At 47.9% G+C, this 27466-nt stretch overlaps 2 protein-coding genes across 3 annotated transcripts in view; one reads left to right on the forward strand and one right to left on the reverse strand.

Annotated features, from left to right (window-relative positions):
- The window catches only part of fdxr (ferredoxin reductase), a 16970-nt gene extending 7044 nt beyond the window's left edge, over positions 1 to 9926 (forward strand). For both annotated transcript variants that reach the window (XM_044179335.1, XM_044179336.1), the window contains 6 exons: positions 541 to 648; positions 3058 to 3142; positions 4741 to 4940; positions 5045 to 5216; positions 5308 to 5481; positions 9546 to 9926. In XM_044179335.1, the coding sequence (XP_044035270.1) occupies positions 541 to 648; positions 3058 to 3142; positions 4741 to 4940; positions 5045 to 5216; positions 5308 to 5481; positions 9546 to 9676 (870 nt within the window). In that variant the 3' untranslated portion in view covers positions 9677 to 9926. The remainder of the gene's footprint in view (positions 1 to 540; positions 649 to 3057; positions 3143 to 4740; positions 4941 to 5044; positions 5217 to 5307; positions 5482 to 9545) is intronic.
- Positions 9927 to 12535: 2609 nt separating this feature from the next.
- LOC122867992 (autotransporter adhesin BpaC-like) lies at positions 12536 to 27275 on the reverse strand. The gene is made up of 10 exons (XM_044179491.1): positions 27181 to 27275; positions 26905 to 26970; positions 26750 to 26833; positions 25880 to 26584; positions 25646 to 25815; positions 25082 to 25510; positions 18542 to 18616; positions 17657 to 17788; positions 16036 to 16085; positions 12536 to 12599 (listed from the first exon to the last, which is right to left on the reverse strand). The coding sequence occupies exons 1-10, from the start codon at positions 27272 to 27274 to the stop codon at positions 12536 to 12538; spliced, it is 1869 nt and encodes a 622-aa protein (XP_044035426.1). The 5' UTR covers position 27275.
- Between the last annotated feature and the right edge of the window lie 191 nt (positions 27276 to 27466).

Consider the following 27466-nt stretch of genomic DNA (forward strand, 5'->3'; position numbering starts at 1 on the left):
CTCCCTAAAGTAATATCTGCAGTATTTCATATAAACATATGTTCATGTCTGAAGAGCCAAAGACTGTTGAAAACTGGAAAAAGTAAGGTATACTGTCAGGTGTCAGGTATCCATGGGTAAATAATAAAGATCCATGAAGGCGTGTCTGCCTTGCACGTTTGATCACTAATTACACCTTCAATCAACACGATGTTAATGGCGATGAGTATTGTAGTATGCAGTGTTTTGTTTTGAATAAAAAGAAGAAGAACTGGTTTGTGAGATTGAGCCCCACGCTTGTTCAGTCAAAGAGTGCCACCTACAGAACCTTCACTTCATCCACAGTAAATTTAAGGAAAATGATGTCACATTACCAACGGCATGTTTTTATTAACAAATCCCAAAACTTCACACAATTGTGGACATACAGCATCATAAATAACACCAAATATAAAGATATATCTTTTGGAATATCACTTTAAATAAACATCAACTTTACAAACCCTCAGAAATCCAGTTTTCAGGAGACTTTAATGGAAATGTCTCTATTTTTTTCTGCAGAAGACTGACATCACCCAGCCGGCCTTGGAGGCTCTAGCAGAGAGCCGGGTCCGCAGGGTGCTGATTGTTGGCAGGAGAGGACCCATGCAGGTTGCTTGCACCATCAAGGTGTGCGAGAAAGTTTGTTTGAGAGAAGAAAAAAAATTGTCACCGCTATTGACCTTTTAAAAAGAAAGAAAAATCTTTCAGCTGTAACCCTCTTCATGCTTTACTACCACTACTCCAACCCCACTCTAACCCAGTGTTTTATAAGTTGACAGTCAGTAAACCACACCAAGTAACCAGAGCAATTAGAAATGCACCACACACACCACTGCATGCGACAGTATCCAAAATCAAAATATATTCAAGGTTACACACAAGACAGCTCAAAGTAAAATTTTCCATGTCATCACTCCATAATTTAACAGACTTATAGTTCAAGCCAATTTAAAGGATAATTGTGGTTTATTACAATGTAATGATGTTAAGATCTGGAAACACACCACAAGCAGTCAAACCCCCTGGTTAGTTATTATTATTTTGAAGAGAAAAATAATAATAAAACATTATTCATAGAGCACTTATCAAAACAAAGGACAAAGTGCTTCACAGAGATAAGAGTGGTAGAATAAAATACCACACTGAATGATAAAATACATAGAAAACAATAAAATAAACAGACAGCTCAGGTAAAATCAGCATATGCTTTCTGATAAAAATGCGTTTTGAGAAGAGACTTAAAGAAGACACTGACTCAGACAACCTAATTTCTTCGGGCAGGTTGTTCCAGAGCGTCGGGGGCCTGATAGCAAAAGCTCTGTCCCCCTTAGTTTTCATCCTGGACTCAGGAACAGACAAAAGACCACTGCCCGAAGATCTCAAACTATGTGAAGGTTCATATGGGATTAAAAGATCTAAAATGTAATCTGGAGCAAGGCCATGAAGAGCCTTAAAAGTAATCAACAAGATCTTAAAATCAAGAGAGCCAATGTAAAGAGGCTAAAACAGGTGTGATGTGGTCGTACCTCTTGGTCCTGGTTAAAAGCCTAGGAGCTGAGTTCTGTACAGTCTGCAGTCGTTTCAAAGTTTTTTTATTAAGACAAGTGAACAGGCGTGAGGAGATAAAAGCATGCACAACAGTTTCTGCATCACTAAAATTTAAAATAGATCATATTTTTGCAATATTTCTGAGGTGATTAAAAACATGATTGGACAAGCTTAGTGATATGTTGCTCAAAACATGAATTGCTATCACACAGGACACCAAGATTTCTTGCAACAGGCTTGATATGTTGTGACAGGTAGCCAGTAGATTGCAGTATTTGTTTAGTGATGTGTTGGGGCCCAATAACAAGGATTTCTATTTTATTTGAGTTGAGCTGAAGAAAATTTATCGACATCTATTTTTTTATGTCAGACAGGCAGTCCTGCAGAGAACTCAGCGTACTAAGGTCAGTAGGCTTGACAGGAAGGTACAACTGTGTGTCATTCGCATAACAATGAAAAGAAATCCCATGTCTGCGGATGACACCACCCAAGGGGAGCATGTATAAGGAAAACAGTATTGATCCCAGAATTGAACCTTGAGGCACACCGTACTTGATATGGGAAAAGGATGACGTAAAGTTATTAATGGCGACACAGAATTTCCTATTGGACAAATAAGATGAGAACCAGTTTAGTGCCAGATATGCCCACCCAGTGCCTCAGTCTATCTAGAAGAATGCCATGATAAATTGTGTCAAAGGCAGCACTTAAGTCCAGTAGCACAAGAATTGAACACACGCCTGTGTCGGCATTCATTAAAAGGTCATTAGTGACTTTGAGTAGGGCTGTCTCAGTGTTGTGGTGCTAATGAGGGCAAATGGTAAATTTATTACCCAAACTGTCCATTGTAAACATCCATCACAGTTTACAGACCGACTTCCTGGTTCAACTTTGACCTACTACTTACTTTAGTTGTGCAGTCTTTTCCTGTGCAATGAGGAAGTTTTACAGATAATTCAAGTGCGAATACTTTCAGTTTTACCCACAAATAAAGTGTTTTAAAACACTGGTTCACAACCATTTCTTCCCTATCAGATGAAGTACTCTTCATCAGTCCCACCTAAAGATCAGCATTACAAGATTTGTCATCCCGTTTTCCTCATAAATGCACATTTGTGGATATATATTTAATCAAATCATAATTTATATATTTTTTTTCAAATTAGTTACACTTACGTCTTTCCACGTACCCCCAGGCAACTGCAGAAATACCCTGTGGCTAATAATGTGGCTGTTTGTGTAAAGTCTGAACATCTTATTGCTTGAGTGTCTTTCCCTGTCTGAATTTGTTGTAGCATTGTGATCCCACATATAAGCAATTGCTGTGGTGAGCAGGCCAAAACTACAAAAATAAGACCAAAGTTGTAGTTAACCACAATTATCCTTTAAACTCACCAAACTCATTCACAAAGAGAGACACGTTTTTCCAGCTTTAAATGGTTTTCTAGTACAGCCCAGCCATCCCTGCTATGTTCTCCTTGTCTACAGGAGCTTAGAGAAATGGTGAACCTGCCGGACACCAGACCTGAGATGGTGGCAGCTGATTTTGAGGGTGTCAGAGAGGCTCTTAAAGGTAAGAAATGAATTGTTATGCTAAAATATTTCTCCTCTTTTTGAGGATGACACTTACTGCCTCATCAGTCTGCTCAATTCTTGAACTAGGTCAGTGTGGATATTTGCACTGTATTTTTCATCTTTCAGTTGACACCAGGGTCTAACAGTGAGGACATTTCACATTTTGAGTAAAAGCAATACACTCGGCTACATACAGTAACATATTTACAAGTCTTTTTCTGTATCAGTACAGAACATGTAAGATAATTATATGTGTTGAAAGTATGAGTTCAAAAGAAAAACTTTGACTAACGCAGAGACTTTTGAAAATGTCACAAGGAAGGAAGAAATGTATGCTGTGGTTAACAGCCGGAACATACCCTACTGAGGCCTATAGCCCATATACAGTGAGATGAATGGAAACTGTTAACCAGTAAATACAGCTGGTTCTAGATGTTCTGAAGTTCCAAAGGTTTTCTACTGTTGTGAGAAACTGCAGGTTAAGAAAAGACTTTGAGAATTATGCAAGACCATATGCCGTCTTCATCCTGATGACCTTTTGGCCAGTCCTTGTCCTTGCTCCAGAAATGACATTGGGTTGACTGATGGTGCTGAGCATGTTCAGGCATAGTGATAGCAGTCTCCTTGCCTCTGTTCATGGCTAATTATGAGAACCTTGATCTCATCTCTGTTAAACATGATAAGCAGTAAGTGAAGGACACTATTAGAAACTGGTGGTTTGTGTCTGCTATTAAACTTGCATTGTCAGCGAGAATAGTTGCAGCATTGCTCTGGTGAGTGGTTTGTGGTTACAGCAAAAAATGTGTGCAGTTACAGAAAATTTATGAAGGCCGGAGAGGTTAAACATTTTTATAAAAAAGTAAAAAAAAGAAACATTGCAGGTTTCACAGCAGTGTTGAGGCTTCTGACATTTGTGTGTGGGTGTATAGGTCTGTACTGTATTTGTTTTTGTTAACTGGTATTTGCATAAGTCTGCAAATATGCACACATTTTCACACACACGCCTACACGCTTTTTCTATATGTACTAAAATGGCAGAGTCCACATGATCATGCTTGCATTTACAGAATGCTATGCACACATACACAGATAAAAACACACATGCACACACATACATATACAGTATGTACTAGTGTTCATTTTGTCAACTATCTTTAGTCTTAGTCCTGAGATCAGAGATCTGTCAATTTTAGTTTAATTTTTTCTTACTACTATACCTCAAATATCCCTAATACCGATATCGGTATCAGCCTCAAAAATCCTGTATCGTTTGGGCTATATATGTGTGTGTGTGTGTGTGTGTGTGTGTGTGTGTGTGTGTGTGTGTATATATATATATATATATATATATATATATATATATATGTGTGTGTGTGTGTGTGTGTATATATATATATATATGTGTGTGTGTGTGTGTGTGTGTGTATATATATATATGTGTATATATATATATATATATATATATATATATATATATATATATGAGGACCCAAGCTCGAAGGATGAGACCACCCACGGTGAAGGACAAAGTTGTTTTTTTTGTGTATATATATATGTGTGTGTATATATGTGTAATAACTATCTGTGGTGAGTCAGATGTGCCGAGGCCCAGGAAGCGTCTGACAGAGCTGATGTTAAAGACGGCCCTGGAGATCCCAGGAGAGAAGGAGCAGGAGAGGCGAAACAAGGCCTCCCGCATCTGGGCTTTTCGATTCTTCCGGAGCCCCATTGAAATTCTGGCTGACCCTGACCACAGCAGAACAGCTGGCCTCCGACTGGCGGTCAGCAAGCTGGAGGTAAACAGGATTTGGATTTTAAAACTCAAGAATTCCCTTATGTAGTCATGTGCAGCTGATTAGCACACTGGCTTGGTTAAAGTTGGTTACCTCTGTGTGACCAGGGTTCAGGCGAGGGAGCCCGGGCAGTGGTCACTGGAGAAGTGGAGGATCTGTCCTGTGGCCTAGTCATTAGCAGTATCGGCTACAAGAGCCTCCCCATTGATCCATCAGTGCCATTTGACTCCCACAAATCCATCGTCCCGAACAAAATGGGCCGCGTTCAACAAGCTGCAGGTAATTTGTATTCACCATAAACAACAAGACTAAAACCTTTCTAAGAAAAACATTATCTGAAAGAATTTAGTGAATCCGTCTCTCTTTCTAGGTCTATATTGTAGTGGCTGGCTGAAAACAGGCCCCACTGGCGTGATAGCCGACACTATGAACAATAGTTTTGACACTGCACGATCATTGATGGAGGACATGGACTCTGGAACGTTGGATGTATCTGCTGCCAAGCCTGGTTCTCAAAGCATCAGTGCTCTGCTGGAAAAGAGAGGTACCCTACTGTCCCATTAGTTGTTTCATTACCTTCAGTTGAGCTCTGTTATCTGACCTGTGAGTTCTAATCTAAAATAGTTGGAGACAAATTTTAAATTTATCTACAGTGTGCCTGCATAAAACTACACAATATTTTTGTCTTTCAAGATGGTCACAGTGTCATGCACTCTGTGCTCCTACTGGTCAGCATGTCATGGAAGTTGTCAAACTAGATGAGAGAAGGCAAAAAAAATTCTGACACGCTAGTCTTTTTGCTGGGGCAGCGTCGGTTGTCTTCCACTGTGACACACTACACGGGATATACCAAGCAATTGACCCTCATTTTTGTTCCTGCCACTCCACAAGTGTCTGGACGGGCCATTATCATTTAGTCGACGTGGATGGTAGCTCCATCTCTCCATCTCCGGAAGTCTGCAACCTGGGTGTCATTCTGGACTCCACCCTCGTATTCCAGTCACACATCAAACTCATTACTAAATCTTCCTTTTACCACCTCAAGAACATGTCCAGACTCCAGCCTTCACTCTCTGACTCAGTAGCAGAAACCCTCATCCATGCCTTCATCACCTCCCATCTGGATTATTGCAATGGTGTCCTTTTCGGTGTACCCAGCGAAGCCCTGGACAGGCTCCAGTACGTGCAGAACGCTGCTAGAGTTCTCACTCGCACCAAGCCCTGGCAGCACATCTCCCCCACCCTTATTCATCTTCACTGGCTCCCAGTCAAGTCCCACATGTCAACCTAGAAATCCCTCCATGCCCTTGCCCCCCAGTACCTACTGGACCTTCTCCATCCCTACACCCCATCCCGTAATGTGCAGTCCACAGACAAGGGTCTGCTCTGCATCCCCCACACCAGACTGCAGACTTTTGGGGACAGAGCCTTCAGCGCTGCTGCCACCACCCTTTGGAACTCCCTCTCTGGCCATCTTTAAAAACCTCCTCAAAACTCACCTACTCACTCAGGCCTTATCACATTATCCCTCTTTGTGTAAAGTGTCCTTGGGTCCCTTGCAAGGCGCTATATAAAACTAAGTTGTTATTATTATTATTGTTATTAGTCGTAATTGAGCCTTACTTTTGGTGGCAGTTTCAGTTAATAGAAAGAACTTCACTGCTCACCTCTGCGCCGCTCAAATTCACTGTCACTCTCTGCCGCTCGCTGTCTTGTTCAACCCCACACTCACCATGCACACACGTGTCCCTGTGTCTTGAACAAGCAGTAGGGGTGACGTAGTCTCGCTCTCTCTCTTTCTCTTTATACCTTAGTCCCTCACCAGCTGCGCTCTTAGGCTCTCAGGTACTGAAATTTGGCACCGATTGATTTAACCTGAATCTGTACTCTGTAGTACCGATGTAATTTGGTCAGTACCCTTAAAAGTACAGAGTTCCGTACTGGGTAGGTCTTCCCTTTGCCCCCAGAACAGCCTGAATTATGGGTGGCACAGATTCAACAACGAGCTGGAAACATTCCTTAGATTCTTCTCCATGTTGACATGATAGCATTACACAGTTGCTGCAGATTTGTCAGCTGCACATTCATGCTGCGAATCTCCCATTTCACCACATCCCAAAGGTGCTCTATTGGATTGAGATCTGGTGACTGTGGAGGACATTGGAGTTCACTGAACTCACTGTCATGTTGGTGGAAGCAGCTTGAGAAGACGTGTACTTTGTGACATGGAGCGTTATCCTGCTGAGTGCCATTCGATACACAAACCACCCCGTCAGGCACCAACAATCATTCTGGGGTCAAAGTCACTTATATCACATTTCTTCCCCATTCTGATATTTGGTCTGAACAACAACTGGACTTCTTGACTATGTCTGCATACTTCTATGCATTGAGTTGCTGCCACGTGATTGGCTGATTAGATATTTGCATTAACGAGCCGGTATACAGGTCTACCTAATGAAGTGGTCACTGAGTATATAATGCAACACAAAATAGTTTAATCATTAAATTCACATTAAAATGCCTAAAAACTAAAGACTCCCTTAGCAAAATGTTGGGACCTCTGGCACTCCACCATTTAAATCCATTCATTTATGGGACGTTAACTGAACTTTTATTAGGAGGCGCATGCACTTTTGTTCTGTAAATAAAGGAGAGCCATTGAACTCAGCCTTCCACAATCCTCCCCCTAGACTCAGCTTCCAGCTACCATTGAACAGAACCAACGGAACCACCAGATAACAACGCAGCATGCAAAGTAACCTCTTCTTCCTTTACAGACTGGTAACGTAACCACTGGCACCGTTTATCCTACACAGTTGACATATCCTCTCCAATTCGACCTATAACACAGCCACACTCTTTTCAAACATGGCCTAGCTGCCATTTTGAATTTCCTTTCTTTGTTTAACCATGCTGCCGCTGCTCAGCTGCCATTTTGAGTCAGATGTGTTTTGTTTGACGCCATTTTGGATCACACACACACACACACACACACACTTTGTTCTGTAGTTTATTGCATTTAGAGTTAGACTTCATATTGTGTGTTTTTGCTTTGTTTATCTTTCAATAAATGCTTGTATATAATTATGCTGGTTTCTTTAATGTTGCATAAGAGTGAATCACACACTGAATCACAACCAATCTCTTCTATGCTGAACTCCAAATCCTTCAAACTACTAGCTATTAATGGTAATTGTGGTTATAGTTATTAATTTAATTATTAATCTGAGTTCCAAATTGATAGTTTAGTGTATTTTATGAGACTGAATCAATTAATTAGTTATCATTTTTCTTCTTGAAGAAGAGTGGTACCCCTGAGGACTTAACTTATGAATTCAAGTTATTAAAGTTATGATTATCTTTGATAATTTTGATTGATTGCACCTACACTTTGGTGTAAATCCCAACAAATATTTGCTAGTTTGAAATATTTCAGCGATATTTAAGGTAAGGATCTTGCTAGTTTCTTGGGTGTTGCAAGTACAGCTTCTAATGATCTGGCAACTACCAGTTCCTCCATAATTCAATCATTAAAATAAACACTTGCCACCACTAAAGACAATGACATCATCCCTTGTTGAACAGGGTGCTTGCAGGCTTAAAATTCAAGGAAGGGCAGGAACAATAATGATCCTAGTAATGATTATAATGAAAGCAGTTATTTACTTATTTGGTCCAGAAGGGCACTCAGGGCATAGGACTGAGCCAGCATAGTCACTCTAGTCCAAGGATGGATTACTGAACAAACCTACAAGGCACAGTCCCAGGGGATCAAGGGGTCAGGGGGCCCCTGGGCCGGAGGCTTTGTTTGAAATGACTGTTAACATTTCTTGTTGGGAAGTCAATCAAACGACCACAAAAAGAGATGTAAAACAACTGCAAAGAGATACAAAGCGAGATGCAAAATGTCCACAAAGAGACGGAAAATGACAACAAAGCACGACTACAAAGAGACTCCAAAAGAGAAGCAAAATAACTACAAAGGAATGCAAAGTGACCACAAAGAGATGCTAAATAACACCAAAAAAGACAGCAAAGAGACACAGAAAGAGATGCAAAACAACCACAAAGAGACGCAAAATAACAACAAAGAATGGCCACAGAGACGCAAACCAGCTACTAACCAAACGGCTGTCGTATCTCATAATCCATTCATGCCCTCCTCTGTGTATCTCTGGATATAACTGTCCTGAGAGGACACAAAAGCTACTAAAAGTATTGATCAAACAGTCTCCTAAATGTTTTGAGTTATAATAAAAGGGAAACAATGCAAACATAAATTTAGTCTGTCAGAATGTCAGATTCCACAACCTAAATGAAGTATGTAGGTTTGGACTAAATATGGTTAGTCCAAACCTTTTCTGCTAATGATGAATTAAAAGAAAAGCTACGTCACAGCTTCAATAAGAATCCATTGATGAGGTGTTTCACATATTAAAAAAAATTACACTAACTGGTTTGACATGATCAAAAGTTCATACTTGTAAGGTCAAATGTACTATACAGGTCCAATGTTTGTGTAGAATTTCATTTAAGTAAATGCATGTTACTGATTTGGCCACAAGGTGTCTGTTCTTAAAAAAAATTGTATTTTATCGTCTGTAGGAGTGAAACCAGTGATTTTCTCAGACTGGGAAAAGATTGACAGTGTGGAGATGAGGAGGGGCGAAGCCACTGGAAAACCCAGAGAAAAACTACTGACTGTGGAGGAAATGCTGCAGGTGGCTCGAAAATGACTGAAGACAGGAAACTGTTTACAGGTGGACACTGAGTAACTGTTGCAGTATAAAATAACAGCAGTTGTTACCATATCAATAGGGACCTCAATGACATTCTAAAGCACTGAAAGAAAGTGTTGTTTCCTGTTGCACTAACCTCAAACAACAGGACTCTGATGGATGTGTGTGTCTTAATGTGTACTGTAAGTTGCTGTATGGTGGCTGAAATATGTTTTTACATTTAATACACTCACTTCATATAATGATATTTACCATCTTGAATATCTTTTTTTACAAAAGAAAATGTGGCTTTTATAATTTTATTTCTGTCTTGGAGTATCATCTCCTGCTGCATTCTGCATACTATTCATTTGTCTACATGGTGGGTTTTAAGACAATAAATTATTCTGGGTCATACTTTTTGTGATAGGGATATTTAAACACAGATCCCCTTTTTATTTTTTTCTTTAAAAGATTAGGTTTTTGGGCAATTCTGCTTTATTCGATAGACAGGAAAGAGAGAGGATGGCATGCAGCAAAGGGCTTGGGTGAGACTCGAGCCCGCACCGCTGCGGTATAAGGAGTCAGCCTTGACATGTAGTATGCGCTCTACCAGATGAGCTACTGGGACGCCCTCAGTGTTTTAAGATGACGCACAGGGTTGGTTATTTGTAAAGATTTTGACTTTGAGTGTGCTTGGGGACTGCACCACAAAGCGGGACAAGTGGGTTAGCCACCTATCTTTGGGCTTATGTGAGGTTTTCCTGTATCACGAAGCTCGATCACTGACCAGTCAGACCACTGGAAAAAATGAGTCATCATTCCTAAACATCCTGACATGAACAACAGACTTTGCAATAAGGTGACAAGCAATAAAGTGCTATAGATGTTTTTAGATTTTTTTTCTCTCACCTCGCCTCTCTGCTTTGGCAGCATTTATGTTACTTTTAACTTTTTTATGTGCATCCCATATTTACAATTGTTCATAATCAGACAAAAAAAAAGCAAAAAATACTCACTGTATACTAAAGACATGTATAATAATTCCCACACTTATTTATAACCTTACTTTTAATATTTGGAAATTATTTCCAGTGTTTCTACAGCTTCTTATTCTATTCTAGCCTATGTGATTATATTACATAGGCTTACATTACATATAATGACAGCAAAAAGTGATATTTGACAAGGTGAAATGTATCAAATATATATAACAGAATTTTCCGGCAGGTATATCCGTTTAATGTCATTTCATATTAAGTACTTCATTCATGGTTTTCACGATGTTGCTTGTAATTGACAACTTCACCCCTTTAACGGGCACGCACTCGTAGCTGGATCGGAGTTAACAGAGCCAGTTGATAACCAGCTTCGTAATACTGGCTATCCAGGGCGGCCAATGTTAGGCTAACTGAAGCCAGGTAACCCACAGAGAGCCAGACTAAGCTGAACACACTCTGTGATACTGGCCCTTGATTTAGATAAGTCTAGTGATATTCCATATTTTTCTTATTGTAAACAAACTACCTACAAACAAGTATTGATATTTCTTATTCCTCTGTGCCATAGAACTGCACTGCAGAAACAATTAAAACAAATCAATGAGCCACACTGTTACACTGGGTGACATGTTCCTTCATTACCTGAACACACACACACTGTAGTTTATTTTGACTCAGTCCCACATACACTTTCCTACTGCCGGAAATACTCATTAGAGCACCAAATGGGTATGTATCAGCAGATGAAAATAGTCAATAAATGCATTATTTCCCTACTGTTTGAGTAACGTTAACTAAAAACTACATTGACCAGCTGTTTTAGGAAAAGTCTTTTTTTTTATGAAAGTAAACATCAGACCAGTTTTTAAGGATCCAGTGGGAATTATAGCTGCGAGTCAGGGCCAGGCATTTTGAGGAGGAGGAGGAAGAAGCAAAAGAAGGAGGAGGAAGAGGAAAAAATGAGGACAAATGCAATCCATCAGCAGAAGAAAAGAAATCTTGAATCACTCTTCTCTAATCCACACAGCACAATGGCTGAGTAGACATTAGCACATTTACTCTGCATGACCCAGGACTCAAACTCACAACCTTAGAAACCAAGGGTAAGACATTTGCTTGCTGAGCTACCTTCTAAGCAAGAAACCATTTATTAGTTTGGTGTCAAGTGTGCAAAAAATGTGAGAGGAAGCAGCTGAAGCTGGTCAAGATAATGAGTTATTAATTACAATCAGGTGTGTTAGAGTGTGGACATACATGGCAGTAGCTCTCCGGGAGCAGGGTTGATGACTACTGTTATAAGATGTTCATTGTGCATCACCCGGGTCATGAACTCACAACCGTTGTCACCAATGGCATGTTGTGATCACATTGAGCTACCCGCAGAAACACGGAAATCTGAGGTGGCTTCACACTAAGACTTATGCAACCACCAGGGTTGTGATAACAGTTTAAAGGCAGATTTCAAACTAGTGTCAAAAATTAGTTATCAAGACAAAAGTCTGAGAATTTGTGGTCTTCATCTAGACAACATGGACATGTCTGTAATTTATTTTTACAAAGATTGATTGCTCCATAAATGACAAACTGCTCTATTTCCATTGACTGCAATAGTTAACATGAACAAGAACTCAAAATACTGTCAAAAATTCAGTTTGAGATTGAAATTTACACTACATCTACTGTAACTACAAAATTTATATCGTTTCTTTTTATAAACATTGGACATTTATTTTATCGAGAATGTGCAGTAGCTGTTTTCTGTAAAACATGTGAACTATTCTGCTCAACCTGGCCTACATTTTGATCAAAGTTGCAAAGTGGTAGCACTTACGACTGATTTGTTATGAATTTTCCAAGTTTTAATTGTGGACGGTTGCTACAGAACCACCAGGACTATTGGCCCACAATGCCTGTTGAGGACGTTTGGCATAGGCCTGGACCTATATGCAGAATGGTTTATTTTCTCACATGGGAAGACATTTCCTAGTAAGAACAACACTGACAATTCCAAGAGGGTACAGCAGCCTGGCTACCCGACCCGTAAATGGGTGTGAATGCCATGGACACTGATATTTATTTCCCATGTCACTTTATGGCCCCTATATTAAGGCAGTGTTGCAATGAAGTGAGGGGTCACAACGTTTCTAACAACTTAAAGCAGGAATAGCACGTGCTGTGGTCTGCCAGTCAGGTAGTCAACAATCCAGGATACGAGGGGGGCATCCACCTGCATCGGTGCCAGCTTCTCTCCCAGCAGGGCTGGCCGGAGGGTGTTGAAAGCACTGGAGAAGTCAAAAAACATGATCCTCACCGTGCTTGGGCCGTTAGCCTGAGAGCCAGTTGAGGGGGGAGTAGGACTCTCCCGGGAAGATGGACGAGGGGGCTGCTGCAGTCACGCGTTATCGCTGGCCGTCGCGTTGTCGGCTGCTGCAGTCACGTTATCGCTGGCGTCGCGTTGTCGGCTGCTGCAGTCACGTTATGTCGCTGGCGTCGCGTTGTCGGCTTGCTGCAGTCACGCGTTGTCGCTGGTCGTCGCGCTGTCGTTGCTGCCTGCAGTCACGCTATGTCGCTGGCGTCGCGTTGTCGGCTGCTGCAGTCACGCTTATCGCTGGCCGTCGCGTTGTCGGGCTGCTGCAGTCACGTTGTCGCTGGCCGTCGCGTTGTCGGCTGCTGCAGTCGCGTTGTCGCTGGCCGTCAGCGTTGTCGGCTGCTGCAGTCACGCGTTATCGCTGGCCGTCGGCGCTGCAGTCACGCTGTTGTCGCTGCTGCTGCAGTCACGCGTTGTCGCTGGCCGTCGCGTTGTCGGCTGCTGCAGTCACGCTTGTCGCTGGCCGTCGCGTTGTCGGCTGCTGCAGTCACGCGGTTGTCGCTGGCCGTCGCGTTGTCGGCTGCTGCAGTCACGCGTTGTCGCTGGCCGTCGCGTTGTCGGCTGCTGCAATCGCGTTGTCGCTGGCCGCCGCGTTGTCGGCTGCTGCAGTCACGCGTTGTCGCTGGCCGCCGCGTTGTCGGCTGCTGCAGTCACGTTGTCGCTGGCCCGTCGCGTTGTCGGCTTGCTGCAGTCACGCTTGTCGCTGGCCGTCGCGTTGTCGGCTGCTGCAGTCACGTTGTCGCTGGCCGTCGCGTTGTCGGCTGCTGCAGTCACGCTTGTCGCTGGCCGTCGCGTTGTCGGGCTGCTGCAGTCACGCTTGTCGCTGGCCGTCGCGTTGTCGGCTGCTGCAGTCACGCGTTGTCGCTGGCCGTCGCGTTGTCGGCTGCTGCAGTCACGTTGTCGCTGGCCGTCGCGTTGTCGGCTGCTGCAGTCACGCGTTGTCGCTGGCCGTCGCGCGTTGTCGGCTGCTGCAGTCACGTTATCGCTGGCCGTCGCGTTGTCGGCTGCTGCAGTCACGCGTTGTCGCTGGCCGTCGCGTTGTCGGCTGCTGCAGTCACGCGTTATCGCTGGCCGTCGCGTTGTCGGCTGCTGCAGTCACGCGGTCGCTTCAGTCGCTGTCGGCTGCTGCAGTCACGCGTTGGCCGTCAGCGCTGCTGCAGCTGCAGTCGCGTTGTCGCTGGCCGTCGCGTTGTCGGCTGCTGCAGTCACGTTGTCGCTGGCCGTCGCGTTGTCGGCTGCTGCAGTCACGTTGTCGCTGGCCGTCGCGTTGTCGGCTGCTGCAGTCACGTTGTCGCTGGCCGTCGCGTTGTCGGCTGCTGCAGTCACGCGCGTTGTCGCTGGCCGTCGCGTTGTCGGCTGCTGCAGTCACGCTGTCGCTGGCCGTCGCGCGTTGTCGGCTGCTGCAGTCACGCTGGCCGCGTCGCTGGCTGCTGCAGTCACGTTGTCGCTGCTGCTGCGGCTGCTCAGTCGCTTGTCGCTGGCCGTCGCGTTGTCGGCTGCTGCAGTCACGTTGTCGCTGGCCGTCGCGTTGTCGGCTGCTGCAGTCACGTTGTCGCTGGCCGTCGCGTTGTCGGCTGCTGCAGTCACGTTGTCGCTGGCCGTCGCGTGTTGTCGGCTGCTGCAGTCACGTTGTCGCTGGCCGTCGCGTTGTCGGCTGCTGCAGTCACGCGTTGTCGCTGGCCGTCGCGTTGTCGGCTGCTGCAGTCACGCGTTATCGCTGGCCGTCGCGTTGTCGGCTGCTGCAGTCACGCGTTGTCGCTGGCCGTCGCGTTGTCGGCTGCTGCAGTCACGCGTTGTCGCTGGCCGTCGCGTTGTCGGCTGCTGCAGTCACGTTGTCGCTGGCCGTCGCGCGTTGTCGGCTGCTGCAGTCACGTTGTCGCTGGCCGTCGCGTTGTCGGCTGCTGCAGTCCGCTTGTCGCTATCGCTGGCAGTCACGCGTCGCTTACGTCGTGCTGCGTTCACGTTGTCGCTGGCTGCGTTGTCGGCTGCTGCAGTTGTCGCTGGCCGTCGCGTTGTCGGCTGCTGCAGTCACGTTGTCGCTGGCCGTCGCGTTGTCGGCTGCTGCAGTCACGCGTTGTCGCTGGCCGTCACGCGTCGCTGTTGTCGGCTGCTGCAGTCACGCGTTGTCGCTGGCCGTCGCGTTGTCGGCTTGCTGCAGTCACGTTGTCGCTGGTCGCTGCAGTCGGCTGCTGCAGTTGTCGCTGGCGTCGCGTTGTCGGCTGCTGCAGTCACGTTGTCGCTGGCCGTCGCGTTGTCGGCTGCTGCAGTCACGTTATCGCTGGCGTCGCGTTGTCGGCTGCTGCAGTCACGTTGTCGCTGGCCGTCGCGTTGTCGGCTGCTGCAGTCACGTTGTCGCTGGCCGTCGCGTTGTCGGCTGCTGCAGTCACGTTGTCGCTGGCCGTCGCGTTGTCGGCTGCTGCAGTCACGCGTTGTCGCTGGCGTCGCGTTGTCGGCTGCTGCAGTCACGTTGTCGCTGGCCGTCGCGTTGTCGGCTGCTGCAGTCACGTTATCGCTGGCCGTCGCGTCGGCTGCTGGCTGCTGCAGTCCGCGTTGTCGCTGCCCGTCGCGTTGTCGGCTGCTGCAGTCACGCGTTGTCGCTGGCCGTCGCGTTGTCGGCTGCTGCAGTCACGCGTTGTCGCTGGCCGTCGCGTTGTCGGCTGCTGCAGTCACGCGTTGTCGCTGGCCGTCGCGTTGTCGGCTGCTGCAGTCACGTTGTCGCTGGCCGTCGCGTTGTCGGCTGCTGCAGTCACGCGTTGTCGCTGGCGTCGCGCGTTGTCGGCTGCTGCAGTCACGTTGTCGCTGGCCGTCGCGTTGTCGGCTGCTGCAGTCACGTTGTCGCTGGCCGTCGCGTTGTCGGCTGCTGCAGTCGCGTTGTCGCTGGCGTCGCGTTGTCGGCTGCTGCAGTCACGTTGTCGCTGGCAGCGTCGCGCTGTCGGCTGCTGCAGTCACGCTTGTCGCTGGCCGTCGCGTTGTCGGCTGCTGCAGTCACGCTGTCGCTGGCCGTCGCGTTGTCGGCTGCTGCAGTCACGTTGTCGCTGGCCGTCGCGTTGTCGGCTGCTGCAGTCACGTTGTCGCTGGCCGCGCGTTGTCGGCTGCTGCAGTCACGTTGTCGCTGGCCGTCGTCGTTGTCGGCTGCTGCAGTCACGTTGTCGCTGCTGCAGTCGCGTTGTCGCTGCTGCAGTCCGGCGCTTAGTCACGCTGTCGCTGGCCGTCGCGCTTGTCGGCTGCTGCAGTCACGCGTTGTCGCTGGCCGTCGCGTTGGCGGCTGCTGCAGTCACGCGTTGTCGCGCTGGCCGTCGCGTTGTCGGCTGCTGCAGTCACGCTTGTCGCTGGCCGTCGCGTTGTCGGCTGCTGCAGTCACGTTGTCGCTGGCCGTCGCGTTGTCGGCTGCTGCAGTCACGCTTGTCGCTGGCCGTCGCGTTGTCGCTGCTCGTCGCGTTGCTCGCTGTCAGTCTGCTGCGTCACGTTGTCGCTGGCGTCGCGTTGTCGGCTGCTGCAGTCACGTTATCGCTGGCCGTCGCGTTGTCGGCTGCTGCCGTCAGCGTTGCGGCTGTCGCTCACGCGTCGCGTTGTCGGCTGCTGCAGTCACGCGTTCGCTGGCGCTGGCCGTCGCGTTGTCGGCTGCTGCAGTCACGCGTTCACGTCGCTGGCCGTCGCGTTGTCGGCTGCTGCAGTCACGCTTGTCGCTGGCCGTCGCGTTGTCGGCTGCTGCAGTCACGCTGTCGCTGGCGTCGCGTTGTCGCTGCTGCAGTCACGCGTTATCGCTCGGCGCGTTGTCGGCTGCTGCAGTCACGTTGTCGCTGGCCGTCGCGTTGTCGGCTGCTGCAGTCACGTTGTCGCTGGCCGTCGCGTTGTCGGCTGCTGCAGTCACGTTGTCGCTGGCCGTCGCGTTGTCGGCTGCTGCAGTCACGTTGTCGCTGGCCGTCGCGTTGTCGGCTGCTGCAGTCACGTTGTCGCTGGCCGTCGCGTTGTCGGCTGCTGCAGTCACGTTGTCGCTGGCCGTCGCGTTGTCGGCTGCTGCAGTCACGTTGTCGCTGGCCGTCGCGTTGTCGGCTGCTGCAGTCGCGTTATCGCTGGCCGTCGTTGTCGGCTGCTGCAGTCGCGTTATCGCTCGGCTGCTGCAGTTGTCGGCTGCTGCAGTCGCGTTGTCGCTGGCCGTCGCGCGTTGTCGGCTGCTGCAGTCACGCGCTGGCCGTCGCGTTGTCGGCTGCTGCAGTCGCGCGTGTCGCTGGCCGTCGTTGCGTTGCTCGGCTTGCTGCAGTCGCGTTGTCGCTGGCCGTCGCGTTGTCGGCGTTATCGCTGCTGCAGTCACGTTGTCGCTGGCCGTCGCGTTGTCGGCTGCTGCAGTCACGTTGTCGCTGGCCGTCGCGTTGTCGGCTGCTGCAGTCACGTTAGTCGCTGGCCGTCGCGTTGTCGGCTGCTGCAGTCAGCGTTGTCGCTGGCCGTCGCGTTGTCGGCTGCTGCGTTGTCACGCGTTGTCGCTGGCCGTCGCGTTGTCGGCCGCGTTGTGCAGTCGCGTTTATCGCTGGCCGTCGCGTTGTCGGCTGCTGCAGTCGCGTTGTCGCTGGCCGTCGCGTTGTCGGCTGCTGCAGTCACGCGTTGTCGCTGGTCGTCGGCGTTGTCGGCTGCTGCAGTCGCGTTGTCGCTGGCCGTCGCGTTGTCGGCTGCTGCAGTCGCGTTGTCGCTGGCCGTCGCGTTGTCGGCTGCTGCAGTCGCGTTGTCGCTGGCCGTCGCGTTGTCGGCTGCTGCAGTCGCGTTGTCGCTGGCCGTCGCGTTGTCGGCTGCTGCAGTCGCGCTGTCGCTGGCCGTCGCGTTGTCGGCTGCTGCAGTCGCGTTATCGCTGGCCGTTGTCGCGCTGCAGTCGGCGTTATGCAGTCGCGTTATCGTCTGCAGTCTGGTTATCGCTAACGTCGCGTTGTCGGCTGCTGCAGTCGCGCGTTGTCGCTGGCCGTCGCGTGTCGTCGGCTGCTGCAGTCACGCGTTGTCGCTGGTCGCGTTGCGGCTGCTGCAGTCGCGTTGCTGCAGTCACGTTATCGGCTCGCTCGCTGGCCCGTCAGTCGGCGGCTGCTGTCGCGTTGTCGCTGGCCGTCGCGTTGTCGGCTGCTGCAGTCGCGTTGTCGCTGGCCGTCGCGTTGTCGGCTCGCTGCAGTCAGCGCGTTGTCGCTGGCCGTCGCGTTGTCGGCTGCTGCAGTCGCGCTGTCGCTGGCCGCCGCTGTTCGCGTCGGCTGCTGCAGTCGCGTTGTCGCTGGCCGTCGCGTTGTCGGCTGCTGCAGTCGCGTTGTCGCTGGCGTCGCGTTGTCGGCTGCTGCAGTCGCGTTGTCGCTGGCCCGTCGCGTTGTCGGCTGCTGCAGTCGCGCTTGTCGCTGGCCGTCAGCGTTGTCGGCTGCTGCAGTCGCGTTTGTCGCTGGCCGTCGCGTTGTCGGCTGCTGCAGTCGCGCGTTGTCGCTGGCCGTCGCGTTGTCGGCTGCTGCAGTCGCGCGTGTCGCTGGCCGTCGCGTTGTCGGCTGCTGCAGTCGCGTTGTCGCTGGCCGTCGCGTTGTCGGCTGCTGCAGTCGCGTTGTCGCTGGCCGCCGCGTTGTCGGCGCTGTGCTGCAGTCGCGCGTTATCGCTGGCCGTCGCGTTGTCGGCTGCTGCAGTCGTCGCGTTGTCGGCTGCTGCAGTCGCGTTATCGCTGGCCGTCGCGTTGTCGGCTGCTGCAGTCGCGTTATCGCTGGCTGCGTCGCGTTGTCGGCTGCTGCAGTCGCGCTGCATCGCTGGCCGTCGCGTTGTCGGCTGCTGCAGTCGCGCTTGTCGCTGGCCGTCCGCGTTGTCGGCTGCTGCAGTCGCGTTGTCGCTCGTCGCTGTCGGCTGCTGCAGTCGCGTTGTCGGGCTCGCTGCAGTCGCGTTGTCGCTGGCCGTCGCGTTGTCGGCTGCTGCAGTCGCGTTGTCGGCTGCTGCTGGCGTCGCGTTGTCGGCTGCTGCAGTCGCGCGTTGTCGCTGTCGCGTTGCGGCTGCTCAGTCGGCGCTGCAGTCGCGTTGTCGGCTGCTGCAGTCGCGTTGCGCTAACCGTCGCGTTATCGGCTGCTGCGTCGCGTTGTCGCTGGCCGCGTGGCTGCAGTCGCGTCGGCGTTGTCGCTGCTGCCGTTATCGCTGTCGCGTTGTCGGCTGCTGCGCGTTGTCGGCTGCTGCCGTCGCGTTATCGCTGCTGCGTCGCGTTGTCGGCTGCTGCCGTCGCGTTGTCGCTGCTGTCGCGTTGTCGGCTGCTGCAGTCGCGTTGTCGGCTGCTGCCGTCGCGTTGTCGGCTGCTGCCGTCGCGTTGTCGGCTGCTGCAGTCACGTTGTCGCTGCGTAGATTGTCATTCTCAGTTTTTATGTCTTTTGGTCTGTCCAGGGGTCGTTGGACAAGTTTCTGGTGGCCAATTGATGCCTTAGCTTCCACTTCATTGCTTTCCAGTTGTACTGAAACGCAAGACATTTCATTAACAATTTACAACCTAAAGAAATTGAGTCACGTTCAATTTCGCTAGACTCGACACACTGCTGGGAGAATTGACTGCCAAGAGACAAGAGAATTTCTAAAGCTTAGACATTTATTAACAGACTACAGAATTGCGCTAAAACACCAGTCCAGTGTAGTTTTATATGACTGGACAGAACAAATATTGAGGTCTTTCTGCATTCATGATGTCATGGTATGGAGGTATACTTTTTTTAATAATTGTATGATTTTAAGTAGACAAAGTTGTATACTTGACATTGTACGGTCAATGTCGTTTTAATTAGACTTGTTTGGAATCCCAGTATCAGGTGATTAAAAGCCAGATAATGCCATTAAACTGAACACTTCCTTAACCACATTGTGAGGTTAAGAACAAAAAGGTTCACATAAACTAGGGTATCACAGAACCTGCTCACCTTCTTTAGCATCTTGCTGCAACATGGACTCCATTGACTGGAAAAGGACAAGGGCCTTCTTTATGGAGATCTCATTGGGAGACAAATCTGCCGTACAGAAGAAATTAAGTTAGTGTCAGAATGGAGCTCTGAAAAGATTCTATCACAAATGTTGTTACCTCTTATTCTCCTCTGCAGCCCATTATCACGTCTTTCATTTGTGCCACCAACTGGCAAACAAGAGCCTATGGACATTACACTTGCTGTTAATCAAATGTTTGTGCTGTTTGATGGTACAACACAACACCAAGTTGTTACAGTTAAATGACATTTCAGGAATTAAGGAAAGTTATGGCAAAGCATACTCTAGTAGCCAAAAGACCTTGCTCTTACATTTGTTATACTAGACAACCATTTTCTTAAACATATGCTTCAAACAGAAGGAATATTAAAAACCTTTGGCGAGCCAAACAGTCAGCACATAAATAAGCACGACCCAAACAGCTCCCATTGCTTCAGTCACCAAGGGAAAATACTACCTGTGCCACATGTGAGGTTTTAAAAAGCCCATCATGCTGGTGATACAGCTGTTGCTGATCAGCTCTAATTGTCTCTCACTTCAGAGGAATCGGTGCTAGTTGAGATTCAGCCCTTCATGTGACAAGCGTGTAAAACAATTTCTCAGCTTCTAAAACTCTGAGAATGTTGTATGTATTTATTTCATATTACTTGTTTTGGATGTATGCTAAGGAGCAATTCTAATATTAAATATGAGCTCCTGAGAAAGCTCCATTAAAAAATGTCACTACTCCTCTTCAGACAGCCATGGAAGCAATAAAGGCTGTAACTGGGAGGATGGCAACAACTAAAAATGGGAAAAAGGAAAGGAACAGTCAGAGGGTCATTAACGTCTTCAGAACGTATCCTCTGGGAACGTTGAAAATATGTGTAGCAAATGCAATAGCAATCCATGTAATAGTTGTTGGTATATTTCAGTCTGGACCAAAGTGGTGAACAGACAGACTGACGGACAGAACAACATGGCCTATGATCAACCTATAAAATAGAATGTATTATCATTGATATTATTGCCCTGCAGACCCACACAGGTGTTTGCTGTTATTGTGGTTGATTAGATCTGCTCAGGTTGAAGGAGGACTATCAGCGCGTTCGTTTATTTGTGGAAGAACAGTCCAGAGAAAGTCTATTTCTCAATTTGTCGTTTATTAAAGTACTGGAGGATCAAAAGCATCTTGTACAAGGATCTTCTCTATTCAGTAAACCAGCCAACCAAGTCAGCAAGCTGTTAGTCTGTAGCCATCATCCTAGAAAAGAGTGCTCTTCTTAACATTACACAGGGTTTTATAATAGAAATGTGCAGATATCTGACTGGTTGTAAAATAAAAGGAGGGGGGCAGCCCTGGTTTAGACTTCGCTTTCCCTTGTTGGTGCACAGGCTGGTCCCAGCTTCTTGGCACACGATTCCACCCATCTTGAGGTGACAGTGCCCTAGGGGGAGGAACCCTACACTTCCTCTGTTAGTGAGTTGTTTACTGATTCTGCGCTGCTCCCCATAACTGCTACATCTCCTTGTGGTCATAAGTACATAATGTCCTCAGTACATGATGTTCTTTCTGATATTCCTGATTCTTTGTATAAGTGTAAGTTAGTTGCAACAAATAGTCAAAAAACAAATTCTGCAGACAGCAGCATGTTAAGCCTCATGGCCTGTGTGTGTGTATGTGTGTACAAAAGTTTCAGCATGGTATTAATATAACAGGCAAGCAACCTTCATTTAAGTTATTCTCACAGGATCAAGCTATATGCTGGGATTTATGTGCGGTCAGTGATGAGAAATTTAAGCCTAGGGAAGTTTTGGGGCTTTCTGTTTGTGGCAAAAAAAAGATTTGAAGCTTAGATCTGCAAGCTCAGTGACATCTGGTGGTTTGCAAAACGTATAGCAGCCATTCAAGACTGGGGCTAAAGCACTACAGCACCTCACTGATTCCACAGTTTCAGTCTCACGTGTGTGCAATAGAAGTCTAAGAAGCAGTGAGGACTCCGCCTCGATACGTGGTTCGCACTCGACCCGGTGAGCTCCCAAGGCGCCCTCAGATCACTTTTTTTAATACATTTAAATGATCTAAAGTGTTTTATTTGTAAAGATTTTGACTTTGAGTATACTTGGGGACTGCACCACAAAGAGAGACAAGTGGGTCAGCCACCTATATTTGGACTTATGTCAGGTTTTCTTGTTTAATGAAGCTGGCCCACTTTTAATCAGGGTAGATCACCAAGATAACCTATGCTGCACGGCTAACCTGCTCCGGAGTAGGTTAACTTCAGAGGATCAGATCAAAACCTGCCAAGAGCCCGATCACTGACCAGTCAGATCACTGGAAAAACTGAGTCATCATTCCTCAAGGATCCTGACATGAACAACAGACTTTGCAATAAGGGGACAAGTAATAAAGTGTTATAGATGTTTTATAGGCCAGTACAATCAATTTGCTGTTCCAGGTTTCTTAGTGTCCTCTCTTTCTAAAACAGAGCTTCTTACAAACGGAGGAATAGTTTATGTTAGTTAATACATAAGAACGATTATAGCTGCATTTTAATTGTGCCGGGATGTTTTTTTTTTTTTTTTACCAACATCAAAACGCTTTTACACTTTTATTCCATCACTGCAGCTCAGCATAACATAACAGCCACTTTGTGATGATAATTTTAAATCAAAACTATACCCTCTGTTGTCTTGAATGAGAAAAAATAATCCACACACTGTTCATTAGCTCCCATGATTATAAATGCAACATTTCGGTCAGATAAACCTCATAAGACAGGCTTTAACTTTATGCACTACTTTTCTTCTCTCACCTCGCCTCTCTGCTTCGGCAGCAGAAACAGTTTTATGTTACTTTTAACTTTTTTCATGTGCATCCCATATTTATTATTATAAAAAATAAAACCTAAAAATAACAAGTCCAATGGTGAGCACGAAAATCCAAAATCCACAGTCAGGCGAGGTACTGGAACCAAAGAATCCACAGAATAACAAACCAGGACGTTTGACATGGGTACAATGACAAACTTAACACTGAACAAAGGAAGTAAAACACACAAGGAGAGGAGAACACTTCAAAATAAAACAGGAAATAACATAACAAAAACCCAAAACCATAACAGCTTTGTGATACTGGCCCTTGATTTAGATAAGTCTGTTTACAATAAGAAACATATAGAACATCACCAAACTACCTACAAACAAGTATTGATATATCTTATTCCTCTGTGCCATCGAGCTGCATTGCAAAAACCTTCATTATCTGAACACACACTCACTGCAGTTTATTTTGACTCAATTCCACATACACTTTCCTACTGCCGGAAATACTCAGAGCACCAAATGTGTATGTATCAGCAGATGAAAACTGTGAATAAATGCATTATTATAGGAAATGACAGCCTTTTTTATGAAAATAAACATTCATGACCAGTTTTTAAGGATTCAGTGGGAATTATAGCTGCTGCACAGCTGTGAGTCGGGGCCAGGCATTTTGAGGAAGAAGACGACAACAAATGCAGTCCATCAGCAGAATATCCTAGACCAAAGATATTCAGGTGGGTGTCTGCTGGTGAGCAAGCCACACAGAGGGAGACAGCCATGGCTGTCCGCTGCAGTGAAGGTTTCCAGGAGAAATAGAACAAATCATTGCTGACCTTTTTATTGACCTGGTGGCAGTTTAGACTGGCCAATGCTGCGTTCAATGGCTCTCAGGATTGTGGGATAAAAGAGAATGCAGTCTCCTAACAAACGTTCAGTTAACAATCACCCAAATGAATTACTTCATCTGTGGAGTCCCAGCATTCCCCTTTTGGTTTTAGGATTGCACTCTATTTGTGATCCTAAGAGCACAATTGTCCATAAGTAATCCATAGTTGGACCAGAATTTCTGAATACAGCCTTCTACTGTGGGAGTGCCTATCCCGTTGCAGTTGGTAGACACGCTCTGCGTCCCACTGTTGCCTTCTATCACCCCCCTTTGAGCTGTTGTGAGGCAGTAGTTCTGTGTGATGCTGCAGTGTTTGAGCTGGCAAACTCAATGGTTTTCCTTTACTGCTTTGGAATTAACAGTTTCCCAAGCCATCTGTGTCATTTTCCTTAGCTTCAGTATTGAGGGGTGATGGGATGGTAACGATGAGTGTTTAATTTGGAGGCCTGCAACCATTGAGGCAATCTTAGCAGTAGAAAATAATTTTTCTGTTAGTGCTTGATGGAGCTTTCTGTCATTTTTGACACTGGGAGGTTGAGACTGAATAAAATTATGGATAGCTTTAGAGCTGGTCTTCCACACAAGTTTAACTTTCTCCCTTTGGGTTGCATGGGGCAAGTCAATTAGATGGTGATCTAATTCACAAAGTCAAGTGCGGTAGCTATTACCTTTGTCTGAGTGGAGGCTGAGGAACTGACTTCCTTCCCAAGGACTCTGTGCCAGTTGGAGACTCTTGCCATCTTCTGAGTGGGGTTAACCTGTCACTAAGGGACGAGTGCAAATCAGTAACATTGAATGACCGTCTGGTGGGGAAAAACATGATCTAAACCCTAACTTCTCGTGTCCCGATTTCGTTAAAAATGCGGCCAGAGATAGGTTTAATTAGTTTCAGTATGAAAAAGCTGATTGACTTCTTAATTCCTTCCAGTTTGAAGCCTGCGAGCTATTCTGCACAATTAGGTCCACATTTTGGGGAAAGTTGTAGCACGTACGGCTTATTTGTTATGTTGTTTTCCAAGTTCTAAACAGGATGGTTGCTGCAGCGTCACCCTCAGGACTATTGGCCTGTTGACATTTGGCATAGGCCTGGCCCTATGTGCAAAATTGGGGTAATTTTCATGCATGGAAGACCGATTTCATTATTATAATACATTTCTTTGAAAGAAACTGTAGGCAGTTGTCATTTAACCCATTTACTATTATCTGGAAAAATAGGAAACAAAAAAAAACAGTTAGAGATTTATTTAAATCAGAGACATAACAGGTACATGCAAAAACAGATGCAAAGTTAACGCAAGCATGGTTCTTCAAACCATGTCCCATACTTCAGTTGCCTCACTATGACCGCGTGAGACAATCACGTGAACACAGCTGCATTAGTGATCGGTTCTGGGGTTCTAAGAGAAGGCCGCTCTTGCTGCAGCTTTGATAGCCGCCACATTGTCGGCGGCCGCTATTGCTGCAGCTTTGATAGCCGCCACATTGTCGGCTACCGCTATTGCTGCAGCTTTTTCTGCAGCTTCAATTGCCGTTGCGTTGACAGCGGCTGGAGCGCCGCTGGCTGTCACGTTGTAAAGGGCCCCTCTCGCTGCACCTCCGATTGTTGCTGCAGCGCCACTGGCCGTCGCGTTGTCAGCGGTTGGAGTGCCGATTGCAGTCGCGTTGTCAGCAGCCGCTCTGGCCACAGCGCCGATTGCCGTTGCGTTGTCGGCGGCTGGAGTGCCGCTGGCCGTCGCATTGTCGAGGACCCCTCTTGCTGCAGCGCTGATTGCCGTCACGTTGTCGACAGCCGCTCTGGCCACAGCGCCGATTGCTGCTGCAGCACCACTGGCCGTCGCATTGTTGAGGGCCCCTCTTGCCGCCGCTTTGATTGCCGCCACGTTGTCGACGACTACTTTTGTCGCCGCGTCGATTGCCGCTCTAGCTGCACCTTCGCAGCGCCGCTGCAGCGCGTTGTCTGGCCCGATTGCCGCGTTGTCAGCGGCTGGAGCGCCGATTGCCGTCGCGTTGTCAGCGGCTGGAGCGCCGATTGCCGTCGCGTTGTCAGCGGCTGCTCTTGTTGCCGCAGCGCCGCTGGCCGTCGCGTTGTCAGCGGCTGCTCTTGTTGCCGCAGCGCCGCTGGCCGTCGCGTTGTCAGCGGCTGCTCTTGTTGCCGCAGCGCCGCTGGCCGCGTCGCGTTGTCAGCGCGCTGCTCTTGTTGCCGCAGCGCGCCGCTGCCGCCGCAGCGCGCGCGTTGTCAGCGGCTGCTCTTGTTGCCGCAGCGCCGCTGGCCGTCGCGTTGTCAGCGGCTGCTCTTGTTGCCGCAGCGCCGCTGGCCGTCGCATTGTCAGCGGCTGCTCTTGTTGCCGCAGCGCCGCTGGCCGTCGCATTGTCGAGGGCCCCTCTTGCCGCCGCTTCGATTGCCACCACGTTGTCGGCGGCCGCCTTTGCGATTGCCGCTCTTGCTGCACCTTCAATTGCTGCCGCAGCGCCGCTGGCCGTCGCGTTGTCGGCGGCTGGAGCGCCGATTGCCGTCGCATTGTCGGCGGCTGCTCTTGTTGCCGCAGCGCCACTGGCCGTCGCATTGTTGAGGGCCCCTCTTGCCGCCGCTTCGATTGCCGCCACGTTGTCGACGGCCGCCTTTGCCGCCGCTTCGATTGCAGCTCTTGCTGCACCTTCGATTGCTTCTGCAGCGCTGCTGGCCGTCACGTTGTCGGCGGCCGCTCTTGCGGCACCTTCAATTGCTTCTGCAGCGCCGCTGGCCGTCACGTTGTCGGCGGCCGCTCTTGCAGCACCGTCGATGGCCGCTGCCTCGTTGTCGCTGCGTAGATTGGCATCCTTCTCAGTTGCAAAGTCTTTTGGTTTTTTGAGTTGTACAAGTTTTCGATGGCCAATTGATGCCTTAGCTTCCACTTCATTGCTTTCCAGTTGTACTGAAAGAACAATTTAGAACCAAAAGAAATTAAGTCATGTTCAATTACCTCTAGACATACTGCTGGGAGAATTGACTGCCAAGAGACAGATTTTAAAGCTCAAACGTGTATTGACAGACTTCAGACTTGCATTTTTGCCAGTAGGGTTTCACAGAAGCTGCTCACTTTTAGCATCTTGCTGCAACATGGACTCCATTGACTGGAAAAGGACAAGGGCCTTCTTTATGGAGATCTCATTGGGAGACAAATCTGCCGTACAGAAGAAATTAAGTTAGTGTCAGAATGGAGCTCTGAAAAGATTCTATCACAAATGTTGTTACCTCTTATTCTCCTCTGCAGCCCATTATCACGTCTTTCATTTGTGCCACCAACTGGCAAACAAGAGCCTATGGACATTACACTTGCTGTTAATCAAATGTTTGTGCGGTTTGATGGTACAACACAACACCAAGTTGTTACAGTTAAATGACATTTCAGGAATTAAGGAAAGTCATGACAAAGCATACTCTAGTAGCCAAAAGACCTTACTCTTACATTTGTTATACTACACTACCATTTTCTTAAACATATGCTTCAAACAGAAGTAATATAAAAACCTTTGGCGAGCCAAACAGTCAGCACATAAATAAGCACGATGCAAACAGCTCCCATTGCTTCAGTCACCACAGAAAAACAGTGCCTGTGCCACATGTGAGGTTTTAAAAAGCCCATCATGCTGGTGATACAGCTGTTGCTGATCAGCTCTAATTGTCTCTCACTTCAGAGGAATCTGTGCTAGTTGAGATTCAGCCCTTCATGTGACAAGCGTGTAAAACAATTTCTCAGCTTCTAAAACTCTGAGAATGTTGTATGTATTTTTTTCATATTACTTGTTTTGGATGT

This window comes from Siniperca chuatsi, linkage group LG20 (genome assembly GCF_020085105.1).
Source record: "Siniperca chuatsi isolate FFG_IHB_CAS linkage group LG20, ASM2008510v1, whole genome shotgun sequence".
NCBI classification, from domain to species: Eukaryota; Metazoa; Chordata; class Actinopteri; order Centrarchiformes; family Sinipercidae; genus Siniperca; species Siniperca chuatsi.